Genomic DNA, 16,531 nt, shown 5'->3' with positions numbered 1-16,531 from the left:
GAGGAGCTCGGGGAGGTTGTGCCTCGGGCTGGAGCCAAATTAAATATCGATTGGCCAGCCGAGAAACAGGACGCTCGTCCTAAAAGCAAATTAGACGAGCGCTTCCTGAAAGCGAGGTCACAGCCTTCACGACGGGGCCTTCCGTTTTTTCCCGATCTCCATGCCGAGGTGTCAAGATCGTGGGAAAAATGTATTCTTCCCGTATATATAGCCCCACAGTCTCTAATTATTCTAATATCGTGGGGCTGAATGAGAAGGGATATGGGGCGATGACAATGGTGGAGCAGACACTCGCGAGCTATCTCTCCCCATCATTAGCATCGTCCCTGAAGGCCCCGAAGCTTCTGGCAGCAATGGTGGCCACGGAGCGGCATCTGTGGTTGAATCTGTTCGATATGCAGGATAAGGACGGTACGGGAGAGCTCGCCCCCTCAAGTGAAGGTTCTACAGCAGTCAGGTCGGTGACCCTTGCAGTGGTGGCTCAGAACCAAGGGATTTTCCCTGAGGGTGAATCCGCTTCGCATGATCAAGGTCACGTGGCGATGCTTACGTGCCTTAGACATGTGGAAGAAACGTTGGTTCCTGGTTCAAGGGCTGATGTTAGGGGCTCCTTGTTGTCGCATAACGCTAACGACGGATCCTACATCAATCGGCAGGGGGTCTGCGTTCGCGCCCCTTGTACAAGTATCTGGGTATCTAAATCAGGGGGCAGATATCCTGTCGAGACAGGGGCTGAGGCCCGGGGGATGGAGGCCCCAACCCGAGGTGGTGGAGCTCATTTGGAGGGAATTTGGCCAGGCGGAAGTGGATCTCTTTGCGTCGCAGGAAACAATACACGGTCCGCTCTGGTTCTCCCTCACGCATCCAGCTCCACTGGGGCTAGATGCCATGGTGCAGACGTGGCCGAGGCTTCGTCTGTATGCTTTTCCTGGAGAGAGTATGCCGGGATGGGGTCCATCTGTTGCTAGTAGCCCCGTTCTGGCTGGCACGAGTATGGTTCTCGGACCTGGTGTCCCTCCTCGACGGCTCTCCGCTGGAGATTCAGATCAGGAGGGACCTCCTTTCTCAGGGGGGGCACCATTCTTCACTCCTGCCCGGAGTTATGGAAGCTGTGGGCATGGCCCCTGAGGGGGCACAGCTCCTAGCATCTGGTCTCTCAACTGAGGTTGTTGAGACTATACTCCAGTCCAGAGCTCCCGTCACTAGGAAACAGTACGCCTTTTTCGTGCCTGGAATTTGCTCCAGGCATGGTTAGGGTATTCCTTTACCCGAGGGCCGAGTATGTCCCTAAGGTGCCCACTTCTTCACCAGGGCCCATAGTACTTCAGGCATTCTGTCCTCCTCCATTCCAGGAAGTAGGCCAAGAAAGGCTTAATCTGCTCTGAGAGAGCTGCCCCGTGGCGTAAGGCAGATCAGCTTTTTGTTTGGTTTGGTCCGCCAAAGAAAGGATCTCCGGCGACCAAGCAGACTATGAGTAGGTGGGTGGTCGAGGCCATCTCACTAGCTTACGAGTCCTCTGGCCTCCCGTCGCCTATGGGGGTCAGAGCGCACTCGACCAGGAGTATGGCAGCCTCCAAGGCTTTCACCTTGGGTGTTGCCTTGCAAGACATTTGTGCTGCGGCGGGCTGGTCCTCTCCGCACACTTTTGTCCGCTTTTACAGCCTAGGCCTGGCATCTATCCCAGGTTCCCAAGTTCTCTCTTCGTGATGTGCTCATAAGATACACACACAGGCAGGGACTTGTTAGTATGGCGCAGTGGGTATTCTCGTTCCCAAAGCGAATCTCGACGCAGCTCGAGTTCCTGAAGGGGAACGTCTCTAGGTTACGTATGCAACCATGGTTCCCCGAGGGAACGAGACGCTGCGTCTCTTTGCCATACTCCCTGCATCCCTGCAGGCACTACTTCATCGAAGCTGGTTTGCGCCCTGCCGGATGCACTTTTATGCTTTCTGGTGCTTACGTCACCCTGGTCGTGACGTCTCGCTGCTCCATTGGACTGATTTGACACGTGCTTCAGAACGTGGTCACGCAAGGGTGTTCCCAATGCGAATCTCGATGCAGCGTCTCGTTCCCTCGGGGAACCATGGTTACATACGTAACCTAGAGACGTTTTGCTTTTATTTCACAGAACTAATCTTTGCCTGGGTTGTGTATGTATGTGTGGGGTGGAGCTATCAAAATAGAGGCAAGACCCTTTTGGGGTAGGGGTGTGTTTGTTTTGGTGATTTCAAATGTCAACATTGGCTACCAAAAATCGCTTACCCCACCTTTAAGCTCAGAACTGCTTCGAACGAATCGTTTCAAAATCATTGAAAAATGATTCTAATATTAAATGTATATTCTGAGAAAATTACAATGTTTTCTGACCTTAGATTCATTTAAACCTGTTGTAGGGGACTCCAACACAATATTAGGACATTTTAAAATATTGTATGACCTACTCTTTAACCCTACAAAGCCTTTTGTATCATATTTGATGCACAAATTTCTAAAGCTTAATAAACACTGCAACATTCCATAAAAAAATAAGAATTGTCCATTTTGATTTTATGTGGTCTTCAAAGAAACAGAAACACCTCCAAACCTTACTAAACATTTGGAAAAATTTTGGAAATATTGAACCATTCTAGAATGTTTGAGATCTGCATAGAAAAAAACTGCAAAATGACTTTTGAACTTGCAAAATGAATTGAAATTGTGTTTTTATAGGCCACATTCCCACTGTTTTTGATCCATTCAACATGACTCTAAAATAAGAGGAGTTATGATTTTTAATGTGAATAATATTTATTAAAATATTACACAAAATTAGAAATATATTGTAATAATAATGTTGTACTGTAAAATAAAAATCAAGTGTATTTCATAAAGTATATTAATTTTATTTTATAGTACATCAGTGAAATTAAAATTTATGTCTTATAAGTTCTTCATTTTCAATATGAAAATAGTTCATTTACATGTACAAAAAAAACATGGTAATACCATTATACTTTTTGAAGTAAATGCAAATTAAGATGTATATCAATAGAATAATGCAGCACTAAAATCAACTACATAAACAGAAAAAGATAAAGATACCACAAATTTATAACTTAACTGTGCAGCTGAACATTATGCTGTGAAAAAGAAGCATAGAGTATATTGTCTCATATAGGCAAACAAAATAAATTTAAAATATTCGCTTTGAAAGAACACCAAGAGCAGGTACCTCAAAGAGGTCCACCACGATTAATCAAGATCCACTCACTTGAACACACCTGGCTTCACTGCTAGCTTATTTGTTTGTTATTTGTCAAGAAGCAGTTTGTTTAAATGACATCTGTGTGTGCAGTTCAGTTCATATTCCCCATGTCTTTGAATGAGTCGAGCGAATAAAGATGCAGTGGCTGTACATGAACACATCAGCCTTTTCCCTGTGCAGAGTGCTTGACACATTATTATGTGCAAAATCATGTGCTTTTGGCTTTATGGCTCTGTCTGGTGTGCTGGATCAAATCCTGAGTCGTTCATAGGTGTGAAGGCTGTGTGTGTATGTGTGTGTGTGTTTCAATGGGCAAGATGCAGAATTTAGAGTAAATTGGTTGAAACAGGAAAACAGGACATGAAGTTATTGTTTTGTTTTTCATTTATTTAGACACCTCCCACTTCGCTGCGCATCCTGATCCAAGCAGAAGGACAACAGCTGATTTTATCTGTGGAAAAGAACCAGTGAGTCTCCCTCACAACACTCCAGACTCTCAAATCTCCACACACATGAGCAGACACACAGAGTTTTTACAAAACCACATGATCTGTAAGATCAGGATTACTGAAAACTTCCAAATCCTGATCCTGTCTCATCAAAACAAAACACATAGAAGTAACTTAAAAGGATAGTTCACCCAAAAATAAAAATTCTGTCATCATCATTTAATTACATCATTTAGAATGTGAATATAGTGCATAAGTCCTATGAATCAATTTTATGATACATTCATGGTGCTTTTGTGTCCTTATTGTCATATGTACATATTGTCATATGAAGTGTAAGGGAAACAGGTCAATTTAGCTCAAAGGGAATCATTTAAGATTTTAAAGGGAACTTCACCAATAATATGTTAGGGAATTAGGACAGAATCACTGTTTTACGGCTGATCACTGAGACGGCCAGCGATTCAGTGAATGAGCCGTATGACATCAATTCTGCAATGGATATTTATATCCAAAATATAGTGAAAACACTATTAATTAGTACGGTAACAAGGTCGGCAGTTTAAGACATTAACTTGTGAGCACAGGCGTTAGGCAAACTTAACTCAAAACACGAAACTCTCAACGGAAAATAAAATAAACTAAAGAAATAGAAGTAAAGTTTGACGAGACCAGGTGGCGTTTCTCCTCATGGTTTTGGAGGAGATGGCGTGTAAGCCAGAGCACGCTCGAAAGCTAAAGAAGCATGATTAAAAAGCATAGCTCAAAGCTGAAAAGCCCATTCTTCTGCAGTACTGAGTCCTCGCCTCATCCCTCTACCCAGATCCCTGACAGTCTGATTCGGTCTGATATCCTACAGAAGTAAAGACATGTATGAAATTAAAACATCTATTAGAACATGGAAGGATTTCATGACATATATATCTAGCCCATATAAATATGTATGTTTATGTATGTATATTAATAAATTTTTGACATATGACGTGTCATATATCTAATTATTTATACGCATAAATGTATAATATGCCAGTCACGCATAAATGTATTATATTTTATTATATTATTATAATATATAATGCAGTTATATTGTAGATTGATTCATTTCCATTATATATATATATATATATATATATATGATAAAACTTTGTTAAAAGAATGTTATAAGTAACAAATAAAAGTAACATATGTACATATATAATATACACTTACATTATATACATACAGTACGTTATGTACATGTGTTGATATATGTAAATTTAAAAGATAGACATGTATGTTAAAGTAATAAGAAATATATATATATATATATATATATATATATATATGTGTGTGTGTGTGTGTGTATGTTCACAGCATTTTTTGTATATGTTTTCATAAACGTGCATTTATAAATATTGTTCACACATATTCTCGCTATTCATACAGGTATGTACTGTACATAAACAAATTTTAGTTGGGGCATTTTAAGTAGGTTAGAAAATTAAAACTTCATATATCCACAAGATATTGCTTTATAGGTAACATATGTGGCGCTCTTGATATAGGGCAATGTACAGTATGTAATTTATTACATTTCTGTTTGGGAAAGAACAAAGCAGTAGAGAGACAGACTGAAAGAAAGAAAGGACAGACGAGCCAACAAAGAAACTCCAGGGATGTCTGATACAAACTGACCTTCTCTGTACATTAAGCTGAGTTCAACTCTTTCCCACAGCAAAAACATCACTCATCCAGATATATAAAAGCCCAACCCAGAGGACAGACACTTATTTCTCTAGAAGGACCATGAAGCTTTGTGTGTTCATCATCACAGTAATCATAAAAGTCAAACATTTTTTGCATGCTTATGCAGCTTCACATTTTTTAATATAAGCCTTTTTACAAAGAATTGTCAGATCTTGAAAGCTTTCCTACACATGCAAAGTGATTCACTGCATATTAATGACAGATGAACAAGTGGCAACACCTCGACAAATAAAACAGCAATTGCGTATCTTTTCAAGCCACAATAACACCGAGGATGTCATTTATTCACTCTAGCTGCTTTGACAATGCATTTGATAAAAGAGCTTTGATAGTTCCCATCTTTCTCTGAATTTTGTCTAACCTCATCTTGAACTCATTTTTGATTAATTCATTTAATAATCGTTGTTTTACTCTATGGATTTCTCCTCCCAGTATTCTCTAAGCACGGATCAGCAATACAACACAGACTTAACAACAGCCTTGAATACTGTTTAACTCATAATGAACAGAGAAGCAATGCCGCCTTTGATTGCTCTTCCAAAGGATTTCCAAAATAAATGGCTTAGTGTGTGATGGCGATTGAGGCTTCAGAGCTGACTGTCAGAGACTTGAAGAGAGCGCTGTAACGCTGATAGACTTTAATCAGCAGCTTCCCAGTGAAGTTGCAGCTTTGCTCCACTTAATTTGTTGAATTCTTTTAAGGGCCATGTTCCTCTCAAGACTAAGTGAAAACACTTACCATAAAGTCTGTAACAAAAAGCCAGACAACATGAGAGCATGTGTATGATGTTTTTAGGCTTCCATGATTTAGCATCATTTGGGAAATTAACTTGAAACTATAGCAAGCTACTCGTAATTTAAAGAAGTTAGAATTATTCTTTTCAAAAACATAGCACTACAAGTTACAAAACATAGCTTGGTTCAGTACATTACATTTAGCTTAAAATGTACTCAACTTCATTGCCATCCAAGATGTAGAGTTTTCTTCTTCATCAGAACAGATTTGGAGAAATTTAACATTGCATCATTTGTTCACCAATAGATCTTCTGCAGTGAATGGGTGCCGTCAGAATGAGTGTTCAAACAGCTGATAAAAACATCACAACAATCCACACAACTCCAGTCCATCAGTTAATGTCTTGTGAAGTGAAAAGCTGTGTGTTTGTTAGAAATAAATCCATTATTTAGATATTTTTAACTTGTATTAATTTGTATTTTAAATATGAGTCCTCTATCCATAATATTGCTTTGAAATATGTTAGTGGATTTTGATGTAAGAGGACAATAAGGGATGAACTTTTTCACTGGAGGAAGTATCATTATGGATTATGGAATCATATTTTGACCAGAAATTATGGTTTAAAGTTAAAATGCCTTGATGGATTTGTTTCTTATAAACATGCAGCTTTTCACTTCAGAAGACATTAATTAATGGACTTGAGTTGTGTGGATTACTTGTGGATTATTGTGATATTTTTATCAGCTGGACTCTCATTCTGACGGCACCCATTCACTGCAGAGGATCTATTGGTGAACAAGTGATATAATGCTAAGGTTTTACAAATCTGTTCTTATTCTCATCTACATCTTGGATGGCCTGAGGGTGAGTAAATGAGTTTGTAGTGCAATTAATGTATACCTCTAATGGATTTTGGATGGATGGACACCTAGTGAAGGCTTGAACGTGAATTTACACCAAATACAACTGATAAAATTGTTGGCTTTGCGGTCAGTCCACATTCCAATGTGCTCCTTTTGATTCATGAGTGTCTTGCGTCTTTTTCCAGTCCCCTTTTTTCACCAATAAAATGGCAAATAGCAGTATTTAACAATATACAAAACTGAAAGATGTACAATGCTCCACAGTGACTGGAAAAACACTGTATGTCATGAAAGGATAAATTACATTTTGGAGCTGGTTCATTGAAATGCATCGTCCGAAACAAACTAATTCGCTAAAATGAATTGGTCTTCCCAGCGGTACTTGAGAGAGAGCGAGACACTTTCTGAGAGCACGTTTGATTATTGCCGCTGCTCGCTCTGTTGTAAGGCTGCGTGAGCAATATGTGACATAAAAAAACAACAATATAGTGCTTGTAAAAATAGCTTTTTACTGGAAAAGCTGCACTATTTTGATGAGCTACTGTCACAGCATAGCATCCCTACTTTCAGTTAGCTGTCAGTCACTTTTTTCATTTGTAGATTTTACCAAAGTGTTCTGCCTCTTTTAGACTGTAAATCTTGATAATGAAGTTAAGACTCAAATCCCGGACACCGAATTGATCAACGTCAACAGGACGTTGAATGAAGGAAGATTGTAGGAAGATTTAGAGCTTACTCTGGTCGACACAAACAGCTGTTAGTGATAAAGAGACAGAGCGTGTGTCATTGAAAGGCTTCCTTTTATTCAGCCAAACAGGAAGGAGCTTAGCCAAGCTCACAAAACATGTAATTACTGTGAAGACTACTAACATTACCATAGAAACTTGGACTCAGTGCCCATGAGTGGCCAGGGAAGAGGGTTCTTGTTTGTGTGAGAATGACATCATTGACTTTCTGCTCTGATGTTAGGTGTCAAGCTGAAGTAAAACTAATGAACTGAGTCCAGGAGAAAGAGAGATACACTATTAGGCTGGCCCTGTGATTCTGCTTGGTAGCAAGGTGAGGATAATGAGGAGGGAGTCCTTCAACACCTGACACAATCACACACACAAATACACACACCTGTAGTGACCTTTAAAATCAGGCCATAGATGAATTAGAAATAAGTGTTTTTTTCTAAAGCAGGTGTTTTTAAAGCTTTTGACAGTGGGCCTCTCCTCTGAAAAAACGACTCCAGGTTACGTATGTAACCATGGTTCCCCGAAGGGAACGAGATGCTGCGTCGAAACACTATGGGAACGCCTCCAGCATGACCACGCTCTGAATCACATGTGTAATCAGTCCAATGGATGGGTGAGACATCACAGGCGGGGTGACGTATCGACCAGGAAGCATAAAAGCACGTGCGGTGAAACCGGCGTCAGCTTCTAGGAGTTAAGCAAGTGCTGGCAGGGATGCCGGAAATATGACCCTGAGACGCAGCGTCTCGTTCCCTTCGGGGAACCATGGTTACATACGTAACCTGGAGACGTTCCCCTTCAAGAACTCGAGCTGCGTCGAAACGCTATGGGAACGAGAATGCCCACACCGCCAGACTTGCAAATCCCTCCCTAGTGTGGAAGAGCACAACTAAGGCGAGAGAAAAGGGAGCCAGGAATGGCTAAAGTAGGCCCGCCGTCCCGAAGGCCAACTTCTGGAGGAGTGAGGCTTGACTCCCGAAGGAGAGGGGAGATCAGAGGGCTCAAGGCTATGGAATAGCATCCTGATCCACAACTTAGCATATGCTTCTCTGGCCGGAGGCCTCGGCCTCAGCGCACCGTGGAGGAAACGTGTAAGAAGAGGGTGTCTTCCCACTGAATGGCCACCGAGAGGGCCGTGGTAGGCCGCAATGGCCGCCACGAAGACCTCTAGGGTGGAGTGGGTCAACCCTGCGGATAAACAGGCCTGCAGGAACTCCAGAACTGTACCAAACGGGCAGTTAGCTGGGTCGAGCTGGCGGTCTCCACACCAAGAAGTATAGTTTCCTCATAGAGGGAGCTCTGGATGGAGGATGGTCTCAAAAACCTCGGTTGAGAGACCAGAAGCTATGAGTTGTGAATCCTCAGAGGCCACACCCACCTTGTTCCAGCGCACTCTCTCCAGAACTCCCGGGAGCAGAACAATCGGGGGAAAGGTGTACAGACGAAGCCTCGGCCATGTCTGTACCATGGCATCCAGCCCCAGTGGAGCTGGATGAGTCAGAGAGAGAACCAGAGGGGACTGTGCGATATCATCTGAGTCGCAAACAAGTCCACCTGAGCCTGGCCAAAGACTCGCCAAGTCTGCTTCACCCCTCGGAGCCGAGCGGCCACTCATGACCGCTCCCAACCGGTGAAAGATGCATCTGTCGCTAGCATATGTGGCGACCAGGAGCTCCCAGCACCAGGCCCTGACATAAGAACCAAGGTTTCCTTCACATGTCTAAGGCACGTAGGCACTTGAGCATGCAAGTGCCCGCTTTGCACCTTGAGCATGCAAAGCGGGTTTCCCCTCGGGGAGTACCCCTTGGTCTTAAGCCTCCACTCTAGGGGTCTCATGTACAGCAGGTCAAAAGTAACCACGTTGGACGCGGCTGCCATCAGACCCAGCAGTCTGGAACTGCTTGACTGAGGCGGACGAGAACTGGATTCTATAGCCTCACTCTACAGGGTGCAGGACCCACCGAGACACGTTAGTCTACTAAGGGAATCAGTCTCTCGAGACTGACCACTGGTGTAATCAGAGCGGCTAGCTCGGTGCCCTGAAGCGGTGAACCGGCAGGGGACAGCCCTACTAGCTGCTCTAGTGACCTCCGTGGAGGTCCTCTTAGCACTGCTACGTTTCCGGGCGGTAACTGAGAGAAGCGCTCGCCGGAGACCGCTGCGCCCTGGAACACCGGCAGGGTTGGCAGACCGATCTCCTGAGGGCACTGAGGAGAGACGAGTACCGTGTAATGCAGTGTACACCGCTCTTCCACAGAGGGCGCTGGCCCTCAGAAGTCCTATAGGCCTTAGGCGTCAGGACGTTTTAGACAGAGACCATCCAGTGAGAATGACGGTGTGCAGAACCACCTTCCGCTATAAGCCTTCGGCCTGGGAGCACCACTGTGACTCTAGACTCTGCGGAGTACGAGAAGTGACGCCCCCAGAATGAGGAGCTGGAACACGGTAGGTTGGGACTGCTCCCGCCCAGCAACCCCTGCTGACCGCCTCAACCTCCTCAGAGGAAGAGAGGTAAACACGTGCTCTTACTCAAGAATTTTTTTTATCCCAAGAGCCCCTGTATATCTAACTTCTCATAGTTCGATAAATACTTCATTTTATTCCTCAGAATCAAATGCAATCAAACAACCAGACAAGTAAACACGGTCTGGTGGGATAAGATTCATTTCAAAAATCGAAAATGATATATCGAACTTCTCATAGTCAGATAAATACTTCATTTAATTTCTCAGAATTAAATGCAGCCGAACAACCAGACGAGTAAACATGGTCTGGTGTGATAAGCTTCATATCAAAAATCTAAAATGATATATCTAACTTCTCATAGTCAGATAAATACTTAATTTAATTCCTCAGAATTAAATGCAGCCAAACAACCAAATGAGTAAACATGGTCTGGTGTGGTAAGATTCACATCAAAAACTAAAAATGATGTAATACACGCGTTGCTTCGGCAGCTCGCGAGCCACTTGGTCACACAAACAATATCAATCTCCTCTGAGAAAAATAGCCGCAGCAGCGAGCTCTCGCTCAAAGGGGGAATAAATCGGAAGCGCCTCCCTCGAGGCTCAGAGGCGCTTCCGAGCCTCGAGAGAGAGCGATGGATCTAGGGAGTGCAGGCGAGCCGTCTCCAACCCATCCACTAGATCCACGCACGATCTGAATCGCCGCCGTGCCTCAGCAATAGCGGGACCGAACCACGAGCTTGCAAGCACGGACACACTCCTTGGCATGTGCCTGGCGGGAGCAGAGCGTTCAGTGGGGAGAAGCACAATCAACCCCTTATTTCCGAGAGCTGACTGCGCAAGTCTTTTTCTTTTTATAATAGTATTGACATAATGCTTGTGCGACTGTAAAACAGCTCCGCTCCACAGTAAAGCTGCTCATTATAATATTAGGCATAATATGCTTGTGTAACTGATACTTGTGCAACTGGCGAGCTCATCGACGCCCTCATCAACCTCCTCGGAGGAAGACAGGCGGAGCGTTGAGCGATCCCGAGAGCAGGCGCTGGATCTGGTGGTTAAGGAAGATAGGGACTCGCCCATCTACATTCCCTCCTCCGGATCCATATGCGAAACCCACGAGCACAGCCTCCGCCTCGGCGCCGCGAAACACGCCAGTGAAGACTCCCTCCTCAAAGAGAGCCCTTGGAGAGCACGCATACGTAGTGACAAACGCTCGCAATGTGGACAGTCAGCTGACTCTGCGTGTTTTGCTCCCAAGCAGACAACACACAGACTGTGTGTATCCCCACCTGAAATGTAGCGCGGGCAGGGAAGAACACACAGCCTGACATGCTGCCGGCTCTCATGATAATGGACAGACAACACCAAATAAGAATGACACACACAGAGCGCTTGCTGAATGACAGAAAGCTGACGCCGGTTTCACCACACGTGCTTTTATGCTTTTATGCTTCCTGGTCGCTACGTCACCCCACCCGTGACGTCTCGCCCATCCATTGGACTGATTACACATGTGATTCAGAGCGTGGTCACGCTGGAGGCGTTCCCATAGCGTTTCGACGCAGCTCGAGTTCCTCAAGGGGAACTCACACTTTGCAGATTACATTAGAGGTGAAAATAAATCATTAAATGTTAAATAAGATGAAGTAAATATCAAAAAAGCTATACAAGGTTGCATGTGAATTGTTAATTAATGCTAGATAATGAATATAATTCATCCTATTTTAGATGTGATAATAGGTTGAAGATGATGATCGATTTTGTCTGACAGATACAGTCGGCAATGCGTCACTGTTGGAAGGGAAAAACAATACTATTAGACTTAATTTACTTGCCTTTTTATTTTACATGTAATCACAAATGCAAAATATAGACTCCTGTTGTGATTGAGTCAGCTGTAAATTTCTTGTTGCTTCTTATATTCAGTTGGCTGTAAAATATAAATAAAATCTTATATGAAGAAACTGGAAAATATTACTATTAATATTATTATTGTTGCTGTAGTTGTTTTCCTTTTTTGCATGCATATTAATTATTTATTTGTTTGTTTGTTTTTTATTTATAAATCTTGTGTGACTGGAAATTATCATCATCATCACCATCATCAATATTTATTATATTATTATTATTTCCAGTTTTCTTTGCATATTTGTTTATTAATTTATTAACACAAATATTATTATTTATGTTTATTATTATTGTTTTATTTAAAACTATAGTAATTTTATTAAAATGAGTGCTGTAAGCTGTATCCCACCTGTCACAAAAAGTCAGTGACTTGTCTTATAAAAACTGATTTTTTTTCGTGTAAACTCTAAAACTAGTTCAATCCAAAAGTATTGTTTAGTGTAAAACATGTTCAAGATTAGCCGATGGAGAATCGATTCATTAAATGACAAGCTGTTTCCTCACAAAAGCTGTTTATTCAGCATTGTGAAGCCTCTCCTCCATTGACATCCTTAAAAAAAACGGCCTCTGGTCTCCTTTCCCACATACTGCCAAAGTGGAAACGTTAACATTAGCCATTACGCTTTTTTTGGCTAAAGGTTGCAGACTTGCCTTCCAGTGGCTTTGCCTAGTAAAACCTTGATTAGCTGGTTCAGATGTGTTTGATTAGGGTTGGAGCTAAACTCTGCAGGACACCGGCCCTCCAGGACTGAGTTTGGTGACCCCTGAATTAAAAGGTCTTTCAAATGGACTTCAGTTATTAAACATTCCACACAATATGTATTATATTGTATAGGCTGTCTTTTACCTTGATTGATTGTTGCTCTATAGAACAGTTGAACAATACACAAGGTTAAAAAGATTGATAGAGTTGGAGCAAACAATGAAAGGGGGAGAGTGGGAGATGAGGTACAGAGGTTCAGTTATGGATTCACTTGTGGACTCGCTTGTGAACTTTCCATCTGTTTCAAATTATTCCTCTCAGAGGCTTCAATTATTTCTTCAGTCTTCAAGCTAAAATTAATGACATGGTGTGTAGTGTAATCAGGGGTTGTAGAGTGCATGAATGTAGGAGAGAGAGAGCATAATAACAGCATGTCCTTGACAAACCTTCTAATGACTCTGTATGACAGGACAAAACACTATTTTTCTAGAATTATGTAAAAACAATTAATATTTTCATTATGCCAAAATTAAGTTGTCAGGCAAAATAAATATGCTTTTTAAGGCAAGAATCATTATTATTATTGCTCATAATTATTGCTTATGGAATTAAACACATACCTAACCCTTTGAATTAACCCTCACGTAACTTGTCCCACACTCTTTGTATTAAGGACATGAATTATGATTCCAGTCTTGTAGTTTATTGAGCAGAGGTGTACTTTTACTTTTCTAAGTTATTAAATTAATTTGGCGACACCCTGGCAACCACAGTATCCTGGTATCATGGTATTTAATTTTGCATGGTGAATAACAACTAAAATTAAAATAAAGTTTAAAATCTGTTTCTTCCCCATCTTGTATCTTTGCCTCCTGCTATTTTTGGAGGCAGTTGCCATGTTCACTCCAGAATCCTTCTCTTGCTTTGGATACTCCCCAATTACTTACAAAAGCATTTTTCCTCTGTATAAAAATGTTTAATATGTAATTGACCTGCAAGCATAGAAAACAAGAACAGGCTGAACTTTAGCGCTTTTGACCTCTGTGAAGAGGGTCAGCTGTCAGAGATGTGGAATCCTAAGCAGATAGAGCGATGAGGAGAAGCTGTAAGCTCAGTGCTTTTTTGTTTGTCAGTGTATTTGTGCTAGCGCATTATCCACAGTTAGTGGCTGGGAATAAAATAGAAAGAGAGAAACCGTCTCAGATTACGCATGTAACCATGGTTCCCTGAGAACAGGGAACGAGACGCTGCGTCCTCTAGAGGGCGCTAGGGGAACGCCTTCAGCGTGACCGGTGTCTGAAGCATGAATGAACAAACTACAATGAACTTGACATTGGCAGGTGGAAGCCCATGACGTAAGCAAATGAGCGGCTGCGAGTATAAAAAGGAGCACCTGTGGAATATGTCATCCTCTTTTTTGTCTGAGGAGGCACAGGTATGATGCCCGAAGCATGGCAATGAGATGCAGCCTCTCGTTCCCTGTTCTCAGGGAACCATGGTTACATGCGTAACCGGAGACATTCCCTTTAGAAAGGGAACTCAACGCTGCATCCTCTAGAGGGCGCTAGGGGAACGGTCTGCCCACGCCGCCATGCTGAGGGATGAGTGCCCAAAAACTGGATTCCTTAAGTCAAGGACTCAAGGAACACCATCCCTGCCCCAGCCAGATTGTTTTTGCCAGGACCTGAGCCACAACCTCTACAGGCAGGCTCAAGCTTGCCAGCGTCGTAGACTAGCTCACCTACCAAAGTACAGAACTCTAAGAGTGGAGGTCTCAGCATAACGACTCCCTAGAATGAGAGGAGACCTGGCTACACTCGACACCCGGGGCAGTTAGTGAGGCTCAAGAGCCTACACATTAATACTGCCTAGCGGAGCTATGCAAAGTGGAGGCTTCAGCTGAATGACTCTCTTAAACGAGAGGAAGCCTAACAACACTCACCATAGTTGAGGGACTCTCAAGAGTGGAGGTCTCAGCATAACGACTCTCTAAGCGAGAGGAGACCTAGCTACACTCAACGCTAGAGCGGAGTTCTAAAAGAGCGGAGGCTTCAGCAGGATGACTCTCTTAAACGAGAGGAAGCCTAACAACACTCACCATAGTTGAGGGACTCTCAAGAGTGGAGGTCTCAGCATAACGACTCTCTAAAGCGAGAGGAGACCTAGCTACACTCAACGCTAGAGCGGAGTTCTAAAAGAGCGGAGGCTTCAGCAGGATGATTCTCTCAACCGAGAGGAAGCCTAACGACACTCGATACCGGTAGAGGAACTTTTAAGAGTGGAGGTCTCAGCATAACGACTCCCTAAAGTGAGAGGAAACCTAGCTACACTCAACGCCAGAGGCAGTTAGTGAGACTCAAAAAGGAAGAGCCTACAAACCCATATTGCTGCCAAAGACGGAGTCCAGGATGACTCTCTTAAACGAGAGGAAGCCTAACGGCACTCAATCCTGGTAGGGGAACTCTGAAGAGTGGAGGTCTCAACATGATGACTGTCTAAAGGGACAGGAGACCTAGCTACACTCAACGCCAGAGGCAGCTAGTGAGACTCAAACAGAAAAGGAGCCTACAAACTTATACCACTGCCAAAGACGGAGTTCTAAAGAGCGGAGGCTTCAGCAGGACGACTCTCCTAACGAGAGGAGCCTAACAACACTCAACCCTAGTTGAGGAGCTCTTAAGAGTGGAGGTCTCAGCATAACGACTCTCTAAAGCGAGAGGAGACCTAGCGACACTCAACGCCAGAGGCAGTTAGTGAGGCTCAAAAAGGGGAGAGCCTACAAACACATATTTCTGCCTAAGCGGTGCCCTGGATAGCGGAGGCCTCGGCAGTATGACTCTTTTAAAGGAGAGGAAGCCTAGCGACACTCGATCCTGGTAGGGGAACCCTGAAGAGTAGAGGTCTCAACTTGACGACTGTCTAAAGTGACAGGAGACCTAGCTACTCTCAACGCCAGAGGCAGTTAGTGAGGCTCAAAAGAAAAGAGCCTATAAACTCATACTACTGCCAAAGACGGAGTTCTGAAGAGTGGAGGCTTCAGCAGGATGACTCTCTTAAGTGAGAGGAAGCCTAACAACCCCCAGCCCTAGTAGAAAAACTCCCAAGAGTGGAGATCTCAGTATGACGACCCTCTAAACGAGAGGAGACCCAACTATACTCAGCGCTAGAGACAGTTAGCGAGTCTCACCAAGACCCTACGAAGTAAAGATACTGTCTAAGCGGAGCTCTGGAGAGCGGAGGCTTCAGCAGAATGACTCTCTTAAACGAGAGGAAGTCTAACAACACTCAATCCTAGTTTAGAAGCTCTTAAGAGCAGAGGTCTCAGCATCATGCCTCTCTAAACAGGAGGAGATCTGACTACACTCGGCGCCAGAGGCCGTCAGTGTGGCCTTAAGTGGAGCTCTGGGGAGCGGAGGCTTCAGCAAGGTAACTCTCTTAAACGAGAGGAAGCCTAACAACGCTCTACACTGGTAGGGGCCTATGAATGGAGGTCTCAGCATAATGATTCTCTAAAAATGAGAGGAGACCTAGTTACACCCAACACCACATTTCTGCCTACGCGGTGCTCTGGGGAGCGGAGGCTTCAGCAGGATGACTCTCCTAAACGAGAGGAAGCCTAACAACACTCGACCCTGGTAGGGGAACCCTTAAGAGTTGAGGTCTCAGCCTAA

At 43.5% G+C, this 16,531-nt stretch overlaps 1 protein-coding gene across 1 annotated transcript in view; it reads left to right on the top strand.

The window, feature by feature from the left end:
- The window catches only part of LOC107594792 (disintegrin and metalloproteinase domain-containing protein 12-like), a 144,420-nt gene that overhangs the window by 47,675 nt on the left and 80,214 nt on the right, over positions 1–16,531 (top strand). Inside the window, exon 3 of the mRNA XM_016284968.1 lies at positions 3,638–3,711. Within this exon, the coding sequence (XP_016140454.1) occupies positions 3,638–3,711 (74 nt within the window). The remainder of the gene's footprint in view (positions 1–3,637; positions 3,712–16,531) is intronic.

Source organism: Sinocyclocheilus grahami, unplaced genomic scaffold (genome assembly GCF_001515645.1).
Source record: "Sinocyclocheilus grahami isolate Dianchi unplaced genomic scaffold, SAMN03320097.WGS_v1.1 scaffold191.1, whole genome shotgun sequence".
NCBI classification, from domain to species: domain Eukaryota; kingdom Metazoa; phylum Chordata; class Actinopteri; order Cypriniformes; family Cyprinidae; genus Sinocyclocheilus; species Sinocyclocheilus grahami.
Note: the sequence above shows the minus strand (reverse complement) of the source record. Positions and strands in the feature narration are given on the sequence as shown.